General features: G+C 54.7%; 1 protein-coding gene across 3 annotated transcripts in view; it reads right to left on the bottom strand.

The window, feature by feature from the left end:
• Positions 1-20,278, bottom strand: part of shaker (potassium voltage-gated channel protein Shaker) — a 191,846-nt gene that overhangs the window by 75,871 nt on the left and 95,697 nt on the right. Inside the window, exon 1 of one of the 3 annotated variants that reach the window (XM_017897130.1) lies at positions 13,471-13,507. The exons of the other annotated variants lie outside the window; for them this stretch is intronic. Coding sequence (XP_017752619.1) covers positions 13,471-13,496 — 26 coding nt within the window. The 5' untranslated portion in view covers positions 13,497-13,507. Of the gene's footprint in view, positions 1-13,470; positions 13,508-20,278 lie in introns of those variants that run through there. 3 annotated transcript variants of the gene reach the window in all.

Genomic DNA, 20,278 nt, shown 5'->3' on the forward strand with positions numbered 1-20,278 from the left:
ATTTAATTTTTTTTTTTTTTATTTTTTTTTTTTTTTTTTTTTTGGAGAAATGTTTCGAAGTGCATAGGTACACCAGAACTCGTTACTAGCGTTATAATTTTTGTTGAATTATTTCGCGCGAAAAGTGCGGCAAGGAAGTGCTAGGCTAACGCGAAGTATAAAATTTACGACGGTAACCATTTTGTATATATCATGTTTAACACAAGATAGAAACGTGTTTACGCTGCGCGAGTTCTTTCGCGAGTAGATGGATTAATTAATACGAGTAATATTTGTTTACTTTCTGCGCGCCCCCTCTCATCGGTGGATGAGACCACATGGTGACGTTGTGTCTATTCTACAATTTACTTTATTAAATTTTCAGCAGAATTCTATGGTAAGAAATATAAATCGCGTATATTCGCCGTCGAATGACGTAGTAATACGTCTCTGACAAGTAAAAAATTGTCCTTCTTATTAATTATAATTTATTGCTCGTGAACCCCGTTGAGGGTTTCTACGCTTTTCGTATTAGGTGCTCGTTACTATGCAAATATAACGTTTTACGTATCTTTTAACAGCAGTCAAGGCTGTAGAATGAAGCGAAAAATTTTTCCGTATTCTCAGAGCACCCAAAGTCGCGTGTTCGTCAACCTTTGTTCAATTATCGCCACTTGCGATTACATCCACTCGGGTATCTCAATTCCACGATTCCATTCGAAGTAAAATATCAAAAGACACCGGAAACGGGACTCGTTTGTCGAAAAGAAGACGAAAACCTCGTTTTCGAAACGTAATTACTCGCGTAAAAGTTAGCCTCGGTATTTTCATATTTCCACGAGGTGTGCCCCGAGTGACAGCGGAGCCCTTTCAGAGAAGGCGGATAAAAGCGTATGCCAGTTTCCATCCACTTTGGGCGGAATAGATGAGGTTCTCGTCTAACTTAAGCAGCTCGGGTCGTATATTAGCGCAATCGACTCGGCCTACCCCCGACCTTCCCCCTATCGGCGGTCCCAGCTATCCGGGAAATTCATCAGGGGCGACTGCATTGTCGCTGTCGGCTCGGTTACCGTTATTACCGTTATCCACCTCCAATAAGCATTATCCCGAGGAGGTCGGGTCGCGCTTCGAATGCGAGCGCACGAGAAGCGGCGCAACCTCGAGCCTTCCAGTCGGGATCTTCTTTCGGCAATCGTCGATAATGCAGTTACCGTGCAGCGTGCGGCCACTGGATCGCCTATCGATCCGCCGCGACGCTGACCTATATTCCAATCCGGCCGAAGAAGCCTCCGCGGACGTATCCCGACGTCGTCCTGCAGTCTCGGCGCTTCCACGCGAACGATCGAGCGTCCTGCCGCGTCCTTCTCGGCAATTCTCGCGAGTCGTTTCGCCGCACCGCCGACGACCTCGACGAGAGACGTCGGCACGACCACGTCGGGCGACCCCGATGACGAGCGTCGGAAGCGGAACAAAGCGTGTGCCAGATGTCGCGAAGGATAACGCCAGGACAGATCGAACGGTCGAGGAGTTATTCCTCGTCGGAGGCTGTCCTCCTCGGCGAAATCCTGTTTGTTCCCCTCGAAATCGATCGACCGAATTTCCCGGCGTGCGCGCATCGGGGCGATACTGGAAAATCGGGGACACGGACGTGGTGATTTCGCGGTCCGCCACGCGTCGCTAGCATCGATTTCAAAGGGAGGGCGGGACGAACCCATCGGGGCACACGGGCACCGCCGCGGACGAATTTCCCAGCGACTGGTCGATTCGTCCGTGCAAGCCATCCACGGCCAATTGTCCTTTCGCGGATCCTTGGACGGTGTACGATTCGAAAAGCGATTATACCTCGATGTCCTTCCGTCGGGAATTCGTTTCTCCGACTGCTCGCGAGACTCGCTAACGAGCTCGCCACGAGTGGGATAAATTTAACGGCGTTAACGAGCCCGCGGACAGAGGCGCGCGTACGTCGGGATTTCCTCGGTCTCGTTTTGCCCGCGGAACGCGGCGGATCCATTCGATAAATAAATAGCGCAGCGGGAACAGTTGGCAGCGCGGCGAAATTGCGGAAAACAGGTGGACGCGCGTCCGCTGCATCCATGGGTCGCGAATTAAAACACGGGCGAAACTTCCGTTTCGCGTTCGCACTGAAAATAAATGGAGAACGGCGAGAACGGAAAGTCACGCAGTCGTCTAAAAATACGACCTGCTGAAAGTATAATCGCGTCGATACACGCTCACCCGCGCCCCTCTCTCGCTACGCCGGCCAAAAAGAATCGCGGGAAATCACGTTTCGTCTCGAAACGAGTTTTCTCCCTCTCACCCTCTTTCTCCACCCTCGCCGATCGAACCTCGTGTCCACGCGTTCAGTCGAAACATCGGGAGAGAAAGAGAGAGGGGGGGGGAGAGGGGGAGAAAGAGAGGGACTCGTCGCGATTGCAACGCCCGCGTCGCTCTCTCCTTGACCGTTCTTCCGTTAAACCGTGCAAACGAGTTGGCAAAAATAACCGAGAGGGGGGGCGCGCGTGCGGCGAGCGAAATTGGAAAAGGGAATCGTCGCGGTCGGGGTACGCGCGCGTCGGATCAAAAGTAACGGGAATGAAAATGACGCAGCGGCCATTAATGCCGCATGAAAAATTACTCCCTCGCGCTCCCCGCGCGACCCCCCTCGCCTGTCGAGCTCTCGCAAATTCACCAGCGACCTCTCCCCGGTATATCGTCCCAGGCATTATTCTAGCACCGGAGACGTCGCGACCATTAGTTTCGCACAGGGCCAAGGAGAAACCAGCCCCGCACTCACGCCCCTCGTCCCACTCCCCGATAGCTTTCGTAACCTTCGAATATCGCCCGATCGTTCGAAAACCGACGAAATTGCTGACCCCTTTCGCCTCCCGTCGAGCGTAAAAGCTCTCCCAAGGATCGAACGACCGGGGGAAAAGACGCTCGGCGTCTTTGCGGAATTTTTTAATCCTTTCGGCGGCGCTCCGCGGGACCAGCCTACGACCTTGGAACCGAGGGAGAAGCGGTATAATCGAGGCTGGGTGCGAGGAGCGAGTACACACGAGAGTAAACAGCGGAGAAATTGGGAAAGTTGGGGCAATTTCTCGGCCTTCGAGGTGCTGCCAGAGATCCGGAAGCCCTCATCACCGGGTTGGCTATTTTTCCGCGCGCAGGAATCACCTCGCCCGCCTCTGCCAGCGGCGGTGTAACGAGCGCGCGCGAGCGCGATTCGTGGGAATATTTTCGTTTAATTTGACGCTAAATAAATTTCAATTTGCCGGTGCAAGCAATTTCCGTGTCGCGGTCGTCGATATCCAGTCGACGGGGCGGCGTGTAATCGACGCGCGCTGTTCATTCCGTCCGTTTGGCCGACGAAAAATAGAACGCGGCCAGAGTCACGATGATGACAACAAAAATATTTTCAGTGGCACGGCGAGTAATTGATTCGTCCGCTTAAGCCAGTCATCCTACCGAAGCCGAGGCCGCTTTCGATCGAACCCATCGCCGATCCACGCAGACCCGTTTCTTACTTTCTTCGAATTCGCGTCGAACCGAACGAAAAGTTTGAAACGAGAACGAGGAAAATTTCGCGCAACCAGATGTCCGCGATGCGAGCGAGCAGAGGAAGAAAATTTTAGAGGAAATCTTGGAGAAAATGTTGGAGAAAATATTGGTTAGACGGGAAACGGTGGATACGGTTTGGAGAAAGAAAGCGGGAACCGGTGAAGAGAATGTCGGAGGAGGGAAAGAAAAGAGCGAAGGGTTCTTTATTGGATAAATCAAGTGCAGGATCTTACGCAGAGGCAATATATCAGTGGGTGGCGAGTAACGACAGGAAATAACGCGTTGACACACATTCCGGTGCTGGCAGCGTCGGCGAAAGGCGAATCGAGCACCCGTTCCGTGTCATTTTGCACGAGGAGATTGGACGGTCTTTTAACTTCTCGAGCAGGATGGACGACGCACTGGGCGACTCCCGGAGACGTCCGTCCGCGATTGAACGACCCGGACAAATGTTTTCTTGCCAAAGCGCCGACCTCGAGGGTGTTCCGCGCGAGCCATATAAGCTCGTTTCGAGGAAGACCCGAATAAACGGAACAACCTCGACTGCCATGCATTCGCCGAATTACTCGCTCGACCTTTTATCGTCCCTCGACCATCTCCAACCCCCCGTTTCGATGGCTCGTCTGCCGGACGCTGCGTCGTCGCGCGAAACCTCCGACCCCCTCGCGTGCCAAATTCGCCAGAGATGCCGCATAAGCGTCGGCTGATTCGCGGGAAAATTCGCGACGCGCCGTTTTACGGGCCAGAGAAACGAGGGGAACAGGTGACGCTCGTTTCACCGGCACAACTCTATTGCCAGCCGCGTTCCGCGCTTAAGCTGCCGTTAGACCGACCGGAAGGGACCATTGTCTCCGAGTGGCGGTCCGCGAGGACAATCGAGTCCGAAGGAGGAAAGCACTTTCGCCTGGCAGCCTTCAAAACAATGACGCGCTTGCGGTGGAACACGAAAGACTACCACGGTTCCCGGGGAAAAACGTTTGACCTTATTTTTCCCCGCGGCGGAGCCAACTCCGTCGCACAAACGGGCCGAATTTCCCTCGAAGCCGACGTTTATTTTCCTCCATCGAGAGACCGGTGTCCCGATGCCCGCGTGTCCAGCCGGAGATCAAAGAGCGTCACCGGTGTAAGATAAAAATAAAGCTGCTAGAAACCAAGTTTCTTCCACCTGCTCGCCCGTAAATGATCCGACTGGTCCTCGTGGAACAACGGTTATCACCGACGTTATCGGTAAGGTCTCTCGATACTCCTTCGTCGACAATTTTTCGGCCCGAGCACCCTTCGACGAACGTTAAGGCGAACGTACGACAGCCGTGTTACGAAATTCACGGAGAATTTCGCAGCCTCGTTGGAAAGGGAGAAAAATGGCGAGAGATCCGGTGGAGGCGATGCGAACGCGACAACAGCGGAAAGCTAGGGTAATCCGGTGCTGGAAGGAACAAACGAACGTGGATTTCGTCGCTAAAGGAAACGTAGGTCGGATAGGTGGTCGTGTATTTCCACGGAGAGGTCGATTCGGTAACGAAGAAACAGGGCGACCGGAAAAACCGCGACGAAATATGGACGATAGGAGGATACGAGGAGCCACGGATTAGGGATCCTTGGAAGGACTTCAAAATCCATAGCGCGGCAAAACCATTGATCCTTGACATTATCGAGCAAGGACGTACGGTCGAACTTGAATGGTCGGGCAGCCAACGCGGAAATAAGAGTAATTTCGAGCCGGAAACGTCGAAAATGGGCGAGCTTACGTAAGAAGAGATCAACTTTGGTTGCGAGGAGACTCGGGTATTACGTAACAGGCTTGCATAACATATCGTCTCCATGGTATTTCAACGCCGCGCAAATTGATTACCGGAATCGTTGTTCCAGCGAAAAGAATTCAATTCTCGCGTGTCACTCCCACTCGAAAAAACGCGACAGAGCGGACCGGACGCGTGTAATCATTTTTCGATGGCACGCCGCCGCGTCTGCGACCTAATTCCTGCAAAAACTGCTGCCCATAATTTTCACCCTGCCAATTTACGCGCCAATGTTTACCGAGAAAGAGAAAAAAGGAAGGAAATTCTAATCAGCTGCCTCGGAAACCCGACAAAGTCGCCATTTTTCGCGACCCCTTCGTCCAGTCGCCATAACGAAGCGCGCGAACACCGCGATCGATCGATTACCGATTCGTCGCGAACAGACGAGCAAGAAATCGCGGAAAATTTGCTTGGAAAAAGTTCCACTCGAAAAACGGTCCATTAACGCTTCGAGAAGAGAGAGAAAATGCAGAGAGAGAGAGAGAGAAAGAGAGAACAGAGCTGCGACAGGACCAGCGGAAGTGGCGGAGCCAAGATCGAACTCTGGGATTGTTCCGCGTTTCCTTTTTATTCGGCGTTGACATCGGGCGAGGAATAGAAAGAAAAGGAGAAGAAAGGCGGGAGAAAGGGGAGAAATATCGCGCGCGAATGATCCGTCAATTCTGAATGGTCACTTGTTAAAAGTTTCGCGCTGCGCAACTCGTTCCCGCGCGGAGGCCCGAGTAATTCCAATTATCGTAATAATGCACGGCCTGTTCGCGAGTTTTAAGGATAATTATAACTTTCCACGGTCGGCTGTAATGAAACTGCTCGGAATTAAAGCGGCCGCTGTTCTCGTTCGCGTATGTCTAAACGAGAGAAGGCGCGCGTCGCCTGCGAGTCGACGTTCCTCCGTGCCATAACTCGCCGAAAAGACAAGAAGGAGGAGGAGGAGGAGGTGGAGGTGGAGGCAATTGGTTGGTTGCACGATCGGCGGAAGACCGGAAACGCGCGGTGGCGTCGCGGAGAAACTAGGCAACCCTGAAAGCAAAGGCGAATAAATCGAACTGCTAGGCCACACCGAGGGTTTTCGCAGATGGGAAGAGAGAGAGAAAGAGAGAGAGTGGGTCGGTTTCGTTATTGGAATTTTCGGCTCGATATTCCGGTCTCCGCTCGTGCTCTACGTTCCACGGAAGTCTAATCGACTTTGCGTAGATTCGACTTTGCGAATCGATTCCTCTCGGGCTCCAAGGTGAACTAATCTTTACCCAACTATCCGGGCCAACCCGCCACTGATCCACCAACCTCTCGCTATCGCGATCCGAGCACGAGAACCGTTTCGAATCTTCGGTATACAGCTCGCCGCGAACTTTATACCGATAAATTCATAGCTGCACTCCGACAGGAGCAAATAAACATCGCTCTCGGTATCCGAACGAGTTCGTAGAAACGGGGAAAGAGGCACTCGTTCTCCGAGTCATCCGCGTTCGAATTGGTCGCGCGAATGCAGGATCGGTTGGACGATCGTTGGATATCGGTGAAGGGAGACGATCGAAGAGTGGCCGTGTCCGAGCCGAAGGGATTACGAAAGCAAAGCACCCGGTGACGACGGTGGTTTGGTCGATCGTTGCAAACGATCGATCCCACCCTCTCGCCGAGTTACCAGACTCTCGACCAACCGAGGCTCGAGGATCGACCGTTTTCCACGGCAAAGTTCCGGGTATCGTTTCGAGAACGACTTCGCGAACCCCCCTGCGTTCCCACGGTGCCGTCCCGGCGCTCGTAATTATACGCGGACGCTTTTCGACTGCGCAGTTCCGCGAGCGTTTTTCCTCGAGGAATCGAGACGAGACGAGACGAGACGAGACGAGACGAGGGAAAGCGTTGGAACCGAGGGTGCCTCGATGTCGAAACGCGTGGAGGATATTTGCGCGTCGGACGACGACTGTTGAGTACTCACGTTCCTTCGGTTGCCATTACGCTTCGAGCTCACATCACGTTCCCTATTCTCTTGCCTAGATCGCGGGGTCTCGCTGCAAGTAGGTACACTTACGCGCAGAAACGATGCACTTCGTGGCGGATAGCCACGAGCTTTTCGTTCGACTCGAAGCCGAGATTCGATATTTTAAGCGCCGGATCTAAGCACGGCGCGTTACGCGCCCTCAACCCCTCCGCTTCTAGACGCAAACCCATCGGCATTTCGGGTAAACACCGATCTCCCGCTAAAGTGGCATGCTTCGATTTGTGCAACAAGAACGAACAGATAGTATCAATAAACCTCTCACCTGACAAGCGACGCTTACATCCATCCGCTCGGAATCTAAATAAAGTGTCTCTGTGGTAAAATGGCGTGAACTCGCAACAGCGGTAGCGCGAGCAAATTCTCGGCAACGCGGCAGAGCTCGCGCGGCTCGGCGTCGTGGAAAAAATGCCGCGCGGAACGGTTCGCTTAGCAGAAATGGGAACCGTTCCTCGGCGAACCGGTCCCGCCACTGGTCGTCGGCTGCTCGAGTTCGCCGCCTGCTCAGCGTCACGCGATCAGCGTAAACACGCGCTCGCGAGTTCTCCGACTGTTGCCCGCGAGCGGAACGCGCGACGCGCGCTGACGGCCAGAGCGAGCGCGGAAAGCTCGAAGAGTGAAGCGCGGAGCTGGCCGAGCGTGTCGCGTAAACAAATTGCTGGATGGAAATCGAAGCGTGTGCGGAAGTGGTGCGGAAGTGGTGCGGAAGTGCAGCTGCACCGCTGCGGCGGAGCCCATCTAGGCATGCGAGACGAGAAAACAAGGCGAAAGCAGCTGCACGCGATCGATGCGAGGGTATCGCAGTCTCGCGAGGAAAAAACGCCCTCGAGCGACCAGGCTCACTCGTCCTGCTCTTTCCAGGACCTTTTCACTCGCCAGTCCTTTTCGGTGCACGCGACAAAACTGCCGCGTTTTTGCCGCGATTCGCGCTAGAGGAACGAGCTCGACCGATCATCGTCCTCGAAATCGTGGTTGCGCGATAGGTGGTACCCGTCCAGGAAGACGTTGCCGGTATTCGAACCCCGTCGCTTGCACCGCGACGTGCTCTCACGAGCCATTAGGCGCACCCCGAGTCGTGTGACGCGATTACCACGGATTAGAGACGCCCTTAGAAACCGAGCGATATTTAAATCGGTGCAAGGTAATCGCCTTGCGCAACACCCGAGTCCGCCGCTCCATTTTTCCCCCTCGGTCGCGAGGCTGCCGTGTAAACAATTTTTCCTAGGCTTTGCACCGGCCCCCCTGACGTATGCGTACTCGCTCCTCGATCAAACATCCTGCGCGCTCGATCTGGAAATAAACAGACGCGAAAAAAACACGCTCTGCTCCCATAGGACTCTACGCGGAAGGACTCGAGGGTGGTCGAGGCCGCCGAATAAATTACACCCCTGCCGGCCCGGTGTCATCGATGCCGGCACACGAAGGCAAATCTTTCCTCGCAAGACGGACGCAGTCGCGGACGCGGCGATCGATGCACCCTGCGATTTTTCCCAGTGGCCCCAAGCCGACCGGGAACACCAGCGGGGACCACCTTTTCGAGCCGCCAACACCGCGGCTTCGCGATCGCGAGGGTGAAATCGCCTCGACGACGTCGTGGTGCGAAATCGTTCGCAGGATCGACGCTCGAAATGGCGGGAAAATCAAGCGTTTAAATCGTTGGACGTCGAACGACTCAACCGCGAGATATTTCCTCGATCCCGACTTGTGTTTGTTGTTTCCAAGCGCGGAAGAAACTCGCTAGAGGTAATCGGAAACGACGTTGGCTGTAAAGAAAAATGGCAGCCGACCATTATCCGCGCATCGAATTATTCGCCTGGCGAACTGAACGCGTAACGAGTACAATTCACCGAGGTACGTCGCGAGGGGTGGAAGAATCGGAACGAGATCGCAGGGCACAAAGATCGGTGGTTCGAGGGAACGGAATATTCCGCCTTTCACGCGCGTGCATCCCTTTCGGGGATACGCGGAAACGGAAGGAGGGCAAAAAATATCATCCCCTAATTGCACTCTGGTCGGAGCCGTGCACCGGACGAGTGAACGGAGCCGTTCGCCGTACGCGAATAATTCTACGAATTCCCCTTAGACGCGTTTGTCACGCGATCCCGCCACGTTAACGCGCGTTCCACCTCTGAATTACCGCCGCGAATTACACGCCTCCCAGCCTATTTTCCACCCTTCCGAGCCTCCCGCAGCCATTCATGATTACGCCGGCGCGGCGACCGGACACGGAGAAATTAGCCCGACCGATTCGTCAAACTCGTCGAATCGTTCAATTTCCTATAAACGAGGCGCGTCGCCGCGAGTCGCGTTCGAAAACGGTTGCATAACTTGCTCGATCGTCGATCACGCGACCAACCACCCCCGCGTTCCGTCCCTGTCCGCGTTACGATAATCGCGAGACAGGCTGGATTTAATTCCCCGCGAATTGCCGGGCGGCTGGAATTTCATATCGCCACGAGGGAAATTGCACAAAGCGGAGTTATTACGAGGATATCCCCCGCGTTGTCTTTCCGCCGAGCGGAGAGGAACGTTCGACGGGATAAACGCGGCAATTAGCCGGAGATCTCTTCTCTCTCTCTCTCTTTCTCTCCGGTCGAGGCAAGAAATTCGATTTTCTCGGACGACGTCGCGATATCGTTTACGCGCGAGGATTCTCCGCGAAAGAATGCCCTCGCCTCTCGAAAGCCTCGGAGCTGGTCGGCTAATCGCGAGCACGCGATCGATGTTCCGAATCGGAGCTACGAAAATAGAAGCCGCGTGTCAGCGCGGAGGCACGGGAATCGCGTTATCCTAGGTCGTTGTACCCGTCTTAATTTCAGCCACGAGCCTCGATTCACGAAACGCGTCGCCGATAACCTTGAACGGCCTGGCCAGCAAGGCGCGAACCGGAAACCGCTTCTTCGATCCCGATATCGGCTGCCTATTCACGCGGAGGAAGCTATTCCACGCGGCAGAGGAGCAAGGCAATGGAGAATTTTCGAGCAGCAACGGTAAACGATTCGACGACCGGGGAAAAACGCAGGGTTTCCTCGATGGCTGGTTCACCGACAAAGGAATTAAACGCTCGCCCGTCGCGTTAGCTCGTTTACAGCTCGCGGCGCGCGTCACCCGCTCGCGACAAAGGCACAGAGGATCCTCGCATCGACTATTGAAATTACGCGCCGCACTCTCCGCCGTTCCTATCTCCGCGAGCATAATTAACGCAACCACGCAATTTTTCGCTTCTTCGCCGGAGCAGACTCGTGTCTCCAGGCGGATTCGTTTCGCGTAACGAGACGCCGTCATCGGAAATTGCTGGTCCAAGCGCTGTTCTTCCTTTTCTCCGTAAGGGTTGTTCATTTTCGGATCTCCATTCGAGGTAAAGAGAACGCAGACGATTGCTCGACTAACGCGGAATCCTTACTTGCCCCTTCGATCGGTGTAATTAGAACGATAGTCGTCGGATTGATCCGACACGGCGTCGCGTGATTTGTAAATTATTACCCGTGTTATTTCATTTTTCAACGTCTCTTCCATTTACTTGTCACCGTGCTATCTCGTCCGAGGTATAATATATCGCGGTATCGATACCCGTCGATTTTCGTTTGCAACGACTATCGAATTTTAGATTTCGATAATTACGTTTATTCCGGGATACCAAACGAACGTCGTTCGAGTTTTATCCATATTAGACCTACCATTGATTTTCTACCGAAAAATCGGTAGAATCTTGGAAGAAAAATTCAGACTCGTGACTAAGACGATCGAACGCGGAATTCCGAATGAAAGTTTCGAAAAGGATCGTTTAGACCACGAGTTTAGCGCTAATTCCCAGACCGCTTATTGCGGCTGTATTAATAGCGGCAATCTTATCGGGAAACGAGTCAGTTCTCGAACGCGGCTTTCCACGTAGGAGGTAAAAGGTGAGCGAGAAAAAAGTTAGCCTAGAGCGATATTCGCGACAGGTTGCAAGGGTTAATCGCGAAAGTTTCCAATCGAACAGCCAAGAATGGCGAAACACTGCGGGCATAACCGAGACGATTGATGGCCTGGTGAGCCAGGTCCCGTCGTAGTTGTCCGCGACACGTGCAGCTGCACGAGATAAATTCCTGTACGCGTTACCTCTCGCTGGGCGAGGTGATATTTCATCGGGATCTGATCGTATGCCAAGAACAGGCCTCTCGGTGGCAACGAAACAAAGCTTTCCGAAGAAAACAAGGTGGCGAACGAAGGCGGGTCTACGAACCGCGGATAAACAACGACTCGGTTGGCTCCGTCTAACTCGTATTCGTCGATACGAGCTCGATTTAGCAACGAACCACGACCACGACCACGTAGACCACGTTGACGACGACGACGACGACGTCGGGGGTCGCCGATGCGGAAAGATCGAACGTCCCGAAGCCGACGGAAGGGGACGCCGGTGGGTGGTGCTTGAAAATTTATAGAAATTCGCGGAATCGATAGCGGAGAGGCAAGTGGGCGAATTTTGGAAAACGCAAACGTACCGCTATCGAATTCGAGTTGGTTTCCTATTCGGAGCACTCGAGAAGTCGGATCAAATAGTCTCGGCCCTGGAATACGTACGATCGCTGGTAATCGTACGAATTTGGATCCGTATCAAACGTAGCAAGTTCTATTTGCACGACGTCGATTCGCGAGCAAATTAGCGGCGCTTTTCTCGCCTGGCGTATCTCGATCGCGCGGAATATTCGGGACGCTTCGTTTCGGATCGAGGAATACGGCCAACGGCGGCAGGACGATAACGACCACAACTTTCAAGGCCGCGGAAAACTTGCGCCAGTTTATTAAAGAAATTTCCAAGTCGAAAGGAGAAAAATAACCCGACATTTAGCGGGAATTACGCCATTACGGTTACCATTCCAGCGTAAGGATCGCGCCAGGAAATATTTTACCAATTGTACCAATTTTACCAATTTTACCAATTTTCATCCGAACGATGCATCTTCCGCCTCGAAAAAATGAGACAAAATCTTAAATCCCGCGCATAATCCAACCCTCGAAGAGGACTTTTCCGTGAAACGATCTCGAAACGTGCCCGATGCTATTAGTTACCATTTTTCGACATCGGAGACGCGAGGTTTTTCCAGGATCCCGTGCCACGCGAAAGTTTCGCGTACGAAACTCGTGGGAAAATATAGGACGCGACGTAACTAACGGTCGGAAGGGTTCGGCCGTTTAACAAATGGTACCAGTCGCGCGAACGTTGCCCGTCGTCGGCGTTATTCGGTGGGACAGGAGGGAATTTGAAATTCAAACGAAGAAAGTTCGGGGACAGCGTGGCGGGACACGCGGAAAAACAATTTCCCGAGACGTTACGCAAGGTTTAATGGCGGCGAGGGGTTGGAGAGGCCGCGACTCGGCCCCGAAATTTCCAGCGATCGCTCGCGACCAACCGTGGACCGGTGTGTTATAGAGCGACGCGTGTCCTCGGGCAGTTACGTAATCCGGAGGACGGACCGCCTTCAGCCGGCAGGCATCGATCTCGAGCGGAAAGAAATTACGCTTGTCCCGGGATCCCCGATTTTTAGCCTTCGTCGCCTCCTCGCCTTCGGCTCCCGCCGCGAGGAAATTCTTCCAAGCGCCAGGTGGAGCGAGTTTCGATGGACCGAGACGGGGATGATGCGGGGGGAGACGGGAGTCACCGGTGACTCGATGTCGCGTCTGCTTTAGGCAGCCGGTGTTGGAGCAAGGTGTAACCTGTTGTACGAGATCGCGGGAGAGACGCGATGATCCTCTCGGAGGCTGCACCTCCGAACAGATACCTCGGAGCTCTCGGTGGCTTGCTCGCGTAACGCGTAGGCGTGTACACATACGCATGGCAGTGGAAGAAACAGAAAACAGAGCAGAGACACCGAACACAAACGTAGAGACACGTACGGACAAACGAACAGACGGATACGCACAAATTGGGCAGACAGACAGAGAGACAGACAAACAGACAGACAGAAGTACGACACAAAAGACAGCGAAGCCTGTGGCGGAAGGGCGATTCCGAGTAAATCGGCGACAAAAGGTGTGTGGGTTATGGCAGCGCTGGGAAGAGAGAAACGGGGGAAAAGAGGCAGGGCATAGGTTAACACGTAGATCGTTGTGCGTGACAGTGCTTTCGTTGGGAGACTATGGTGGACTCACCCGCCAGCAACCAGGATCATCTGCATGTTGCATGGAGGCGGCCTCTTTGTCGCTTTTTCGCAGAGGGGGCAGTCCGGAGCGGTGAGTCCTCTAGTTTCGCATGCGGTGACAGAACATAGCTATAGAGTGGTAACTAGAGACAAACAGACGGACGGAAAAAGAAAAGAAAAGCGGCCCCTGCTTAAAGTAGAGCTTCCGGTGACGGCGTCGGGCCCGCGGCCAGGGGGCGCCACCGGCGGCGCCCTCGCGACATCCACCTTTTCGCTCTATATACCGATCTGTATCGTTTTCCGCTCCTTTCTCGGAACACCGGGCTGTATTTTAAGCAGGGGAGAGAAAAGGAGAGAGAAAGAGACAGAAAGAGAGAGAGAGAGAGAGAGAGAAAGATAGACAAGTAGGGAGAGAAAAGTCGAGAAATACTGGCTAACGGTATGCCGTACATTTTTATATACGTGGCGTATATAGAAATATAGGATACCGGACGGTCTAAGGTAGTGGCGAGAGAAACAGACTGAGAGAGAAATCGAAATGGAAAGAAGTGGAAGTATAAAAGAGAGACTCTCTACGTAGAGTAATAATTACGTGTGATGGGTTAGTCGTGTCGGTCGTTCCGTGACGAATCAACCTTGAAACCCGAGGCCCGTTCGCCGTTCGCGCCCGTCCTTCTCGCACGGGTCAACGAGGAAATCGCGGAGAAATTTTCCCGAACAAACTTCCTTCGCCGACGAGATCGACCGTGCACCGAAATAAACGCGACGCGAAACTTTGCCCATTTTTCCTAAAACGAGCCTCGTTTCGGTAACCGAGACCGCGCGCGCGCGCTGCCGGGCAACAGAGTTTCGCGGTAACCTTCCGATAAAAGCCGCGTTTAAAACGGAAACCTTGGCTCGCGGTAACGGATTTTTCCCTCTTTTTTCCCCATTTTTCGCGCAACCATCTTCTCTCTTTTCATCGTTACCACGTACGGTAAACCGACACGCGTGCAGCTTGGCCCCGTTACGTCCCCGTTTCGATTGCCGATCGAACCGACGTTTTCGAACGTCGTTAACGGTTTCGCGTTCGATACGACCGGTTCCGTTTACCTCGTTCCGTTTATTTATCGCGGTGCAAATAGAAATTCGGTTAACTGCGCGGGCAGTGCGCGATTATTTTCGACGCCGAGTTAAATCAGCGAGTCGGGGCGAGAAGGCGGCGGATAACGGAGAAGAAACGCGACGGGAACGAGTCGGGAAGAACGAACGAGGTCCCGACGAGGCTCGTAAACGGAGGAAAGAGGGTGGCTGGAGGGTCGGAGAGCACGGAAGAACGGACGAAAGGAGAAAGATCGCGGAGATCTTACGTAAAAGGCAGAGCCGGAGCGGATGCTGGTGATGAGAACGGCGAGCAGCGGCGACGAACGGCGAAAGAGACTCGCGAGTCTCGGAACGATCCTTTTGCGCGAAACCGTACGTTTTTTCGCGTCGTCACGCGACACGCGTGTTGGCGAATACGCGTGTATGCGCTTGCGTGTGTACCTGTGGGTGTGCGTGTAGGTGTGTGTAGATGTGCGTCGTAGACGAACGCGTAGCTGCGTAAAGTATAGAGATAGAGAAGAGAAAAGTACAGTGGCTAACTGGCGATGGCCCAGCAGATCGCCGTGGCGGCCCGCACTATTGTACCTTCCCGCATGTTGCGTTTACTACCACGAACCCCCGTGTGTCCCACGCACGTCCTAGGACAGCCGGTGGTGTGTGTATTATGTGTGTGCCACTTACGAATATTCTTCACCCACTGTCACACCGTACAACACTGTGTCGTCGCACAAGCGATCACGAGCGGCGCGATGCGATTCGACAACGCGGCGAGTAGTTATCGTCCAGCTCGTTCATAGTCCACGCAGATTCTCGGAGCGTTCATCGCGCCGCGGCAGGCGAGTCCACGGGATGCGAAAAGTGGCCCGGTGGAAGGTCTCGGGACGCGTCACCACGCTCGTCTATAGAGGTCCGTGTACCAGCGCTCGTGGTTCGTTTCTTCTCGCGGTAACGAACGTTTCACCGCGGTCGAGAAGACGCAAGGGTGGGACACGGGGAAGAGAAAGAGAGAGAAAGAGAAATAGAGAGAGAGAGAGAGAGAGAGAGAGAGAGAGAGAGAGAGAGAGAGAGAGAAGGGGGTTTCGCGTGTGCGTGTGGAGGACACGGGAAAGGATGACCGTGACTGACGGTCGCGTTCACTGGACACGCACACCCGCATACACGCATACACAGACACACGGTCGGTCGGTCGTGGCGCGTCGGTCGTGACGACGCAGTCGCGATATTAGCCTGTTTCGAAGGAAAGTCCGGAACGGAGGAGAGAACGCGCGTGGAAGCTCCGCGACTCTTCGTGGCGCGTATCGAGCCGAGCGGCGCAATCACCGTTCCACGCGTCAGCTGATCACCCGACCACCACGGCGCTCCGGAACCGCGTTCTCCGCGAAGCGAGCGGATCGTTTCGAGGCCGCGTGTCGCGCGCGCTTCCAAACTTTCTCCACCACCACTACCACCACCACCACCACCACCAGCACCACCACCACCACTACTACCACCAACCACCTTGCTCGCTCGCTTGGCCACGTTGCTCGAACGCGTCCACGAGTATAGCGTTCCGGCGAGTAGATCTCTCGCGAGCGAACGAGCGAACGAGCTGGCCAACCAATGGCGACAAAGTGGGAGAAAAACGGTCTCAGTGGATATCGAACCGCACCGGCATCGTCGGCCAGTCCGCTCGTTTCATCGCGCTAGACGAGTCCACCTCGACCAAGGACGTTCCACGAATTTCCAAACGCGGTGGTCGTCCGTGGCATTCTCGAGGACGACGAAAGGATTCGACGACGACGACGACGACGAAGTTGCTGCTGGTTGACGGACAGTCCGCGAGGGGTGATCCGTGGAACGGAAGGATGGCATGGACGAAGGGAAGGGAGCTGCAAAACACCGATAAAGCGCACCGTCACGCAATCGTTTAATTTAATCGCGGCCAGGACACGAGTTCGCCTCGTGTAACCGCGTTCGCCCCGTCCTCGTCCTCGATTTCGCCCGCTATCCCCGCTCGGAACAGGTTAACGAACACACGGTCGCGCGGTTCGCGATCGAAACGGAAAACCGGAGGGAAAAGGAAACGGAACAGGGAGGAACGCGATGAACGCGAATCGAGCGGAAAGCGGAGAGGGAAAAGAGAAAAAGGGGTGAAAACGGGCACGATAACATTCGGCGAACGTTCGTCACATTTTTCGATCACCACCACCACCACCACCACCACTACCACCGCCGCTGCCGCCGCCACCGCCACCACCACCACCACCGCTACTACCACCGCCAACTACCACCACCACGACCAGCGAGAGGAAAAAGAGGCACACTGCCACGCGGTCCGTCGATTCGATTAGCGGTGGTAACCACCCCGTGAAACCGTGTTTTTCCCTTTCTCTCTCTCTCTCTCTCTCTCTCTCTCTCTCTCACTCTTTCTCTCTCTCTCTCTCTCCCCCTCTGTATCTCTGTGCCTTTCTCTCTCTACCCTTTCTTCGCGAGACGAGCGGAAGGAAGCACGATGACGGGACACTGGCCGAGACGCGCGTTTCCCTTAATTCGGCGAAGTGCGCGACGATAGACGGGTCCACTTTGTGGCGAAAATCGTGGGAATCGGGTGAAACAACGACGACGCGTCGCGACGCGACGTGACGAGGCGAGGGTACGCGTCGCGAGAACACTAACGACGGTTGGTCGGCGTCGAGCCTGGCTGAAAACAAAGGGTGGGAAGGAGGGAAGAAGAAACGTGGACGCGCGACGCGTAGAGGAAGACGGGACACACGGGGCGGACGACGATACGCGAGGCGAGGAGCATCGTAGCACCGTGAGACACCACACTCGGTCGCGCGCACAAAGAGAGACGGTCGATTGGATCGGGACGACCGGTAGGCAAATTCACCTCGTACAACCACGTTTCCCCGCGTTTCGTAGGTTTCTGAATCGTCGAGCCGGACGTGCGTGTCGCGAGACTCTCGTAGATAGCAGAAAAGGACGAAACGACCGAGCGGGTAGGGGCGAAGGGGTTCGAGGTAGGGGCAGAGCGCGGTCGGGGGTGCAGGAGGGAGGGAGAGCGAGAGAAACGGAAAGATGGCAAAGTCGAGGGGTACGAAAGGAACGACCACGGAGAGCGGTGGAAGCGTCGACGATGACGACGATGACGACGATAACGACGATAACGACGATAACGACGATAACGACGACGACGACGACGACGACGATGGTGGAAGGACGGAGAAGGCGGGAGGGAAAGGGGTGGAAGAGGGCGGAAGGGTAGGTGGCGGCGTAAAAAGTGGCGAAACGTCGACTAGGAAGAATGACCGCGGGCGTTTAAGCGGCAACGAGAGGTTCGCGTACGAGAGACAGTCCCGCGCCTCCGTCGAGTTAAAACGGTGAGGTGTTTGTGCGTTTACGGGTACGAACAGACAGAGAGACGCGATAGGTTGGACCTGGTGGGACAGGGCGGTAAAGGACGGTGTGGAGGTGCCAGGCTTGCTGCTTGGAACCGCCGCGGCGTTACACGGCGGCGCCACTGCCGCTGCAAAATCTCTCTCTCCCTCTCTCTTCGCCCTCCGCGCCACCCTCGCTCTATCCTTCCTTCCGCTCTATCCGTCTCCCTTTTCCTCCTAACTCCTCTCTCCTACTCGTGCTCTCTATCGCTCTCTCTTTCTCTCTCTCTCTCTCTCTCTCTCTCTCTCTCTCGGTCTCTCGTTCTCTCTATTCGTTCCTAGTTTCGAAGCGGCGCGTCTCCGTCTCGCTCGGCCGTTCGGTCAGCCTCCGAGGAGGAGGAGGAGGAGGAGGAGGAGGAGGAGGAGGAAAGAAGAGAAGAGAAGGACGAAGGGAAGGAGGGTGGGGTTTAGTTGGGCGGGCAACGTGTGCCTGTTCGGGTCCACGGCACACGCTCACGCTCGATCCCCGTTTTACGCTCGTAGTCGCTCATTCGTGCCTATGTTCGAGATCGGGTTTTCTCCGCGTTTGTATATGCCGAAACGGGTTTGTGCGCACCCGTGGATGCGCGTGGATGTATGAACGGCAGGGTGGAATCCACCGCCGCTCTCGGCCACCCACCCATCCACCCATCCATCCACCCGCGGACCACCCCCCATCCCCGCCACGCCGCCCGTGCTGCTGCTCGTGCGTGGGGTTCCGAAGTCGATATCTAGCCACATCGGCGACTCGAGTATTATCCTCGAACACGTTCGAACCTCCCTTCAGGATTTCCGAGTGTCCTGCCGCGATTTATTCCGGCCTGATGCTCCATGTCTCTCTTTCCACGCTTTGGTTTTCCGATCGGACAGGACCGGCATCGGCGCCGAGCGAAACGGCCCGATCCCCGCGATTCGACAGGGGTCGGAAGGATTGCGAGGGACGCGAGGCGCCACGGTTGCCCGCCCCGAATGAATGGACCGCGCGAACCAGCGTCACTACCGGCGTGGATCTCGACCAAAATGGTTCCCTCCGTCGAATCCGCTCGCGACGATACGGCCAACTTGGCCGGGAACGATCTTCGAATCTCTCCGGAGAACGGAGGTGTCTCGTAAATCTCGAGACCCCGTTACGCGCCTGAGCATCGATAGTGGAGAAGATAGGCGAAAAACGGAATAAAGAGACCGTCGAATACATTCGGCTATAGGAACGCCGGAGGATAAAAGGGATCGAGGGTTCAGACGTACCGTTCCTCGCGTGCCGCGTCGCGACTCGTTGTTCGATAAATTTCGTACGACAGGGGTCGGATAAGAAGGTCTCGTGGAGGCAACAGCTGCTTCGCAAACGGGGTGAAAATACGGGTGTCGCGTATCTCGATGGAGAACGCGTCTGCCAAGTGCAGCGCCATCTTCGTTTCGCGACGAATGCGGGTGCACGAATTATTTTCGTATCCTCGCTCGTGACGGAATATGCACGGTGTCCTGGCGCTGCGAGATCCAAGGGATAACGACGGCTGCGAAATTGGAAAGCCGACAAGGCGAAAATAACGCGGTCGATGGCGAATAATCGAAAGCTTCCCGATACCGCGACCCTGGCTGTTTATTTCGCTCGATAAGTCCGGTCAAAGCTCCGGCAGTCTCGCGGCCCTTTCGCCTATCTATCGCGAGATACCGCGAGCTTGCCAGAGAGTACCCAAAGTCCTCCAGCCGACGAATAGAATTTTTCCGACTGACCGAATTAAAGTCCTCCTCGCAGCAGTCGTCGTTGGAGAAAAATGCGAAAAGATGGAGAAAAATTCGAGAATTCTGCCTGGCGAGGAAGCCCCGCGATCAGCTAGCGAAGCGTCCACGCGTCGCGAGCCAAGCGGCCATTCGATATTACTTTCTCGATTGAACCTTAAACGAGGGTACTTTGCGCGAGCGCTGAAGGATGCGATCGTTCGATACGTATATACGAGCGTAGCAATTTCTCCGGAATAAACGTTATTCGCTGTAACGACGATCTTTGAAAAATGGCCACCGCGATAGCGAAGTCGAGGCACGGATTATTTCCCACGATTTCTCCGCTGGAAATTTCTCCCGGAAAATCGGCCGCTCGAGATGGATGCCGGGCGCGAAACGAGCCGATTTAAGAGATCGGCACACACTCGCGGACGAATCGCGCGTGTTTACCGAATTTCGTGTCGAGATCTCCGATATCGATGATGGCGGGTTCGAACAAGCGGCAGACGAATCTAGGACACGCGAAAATCTTTTATCCGCACTGACCCAGACCTAATTCGGCATCCTCGGTAATCAGACCCCTGCACACGCTGCTCGGATAGCGTGGTCGGACGCTAACAG

Source organism: Eufriesea mexicana, unplaced genomic scaffold, assembly GCF_001483705.2.
Source record: "Eufriesea mexicana isolate 0111107269 unplaced genomic scaffold, ASM148370v2 scaffold386, whole genome shotgun sequence".
Lineage (NCBI taxonomy): Eukaryota > Metazoa > Arthropoda > Insecta > Hymenoptera > Apidae > Eufriesea > Eufriesea mexicana.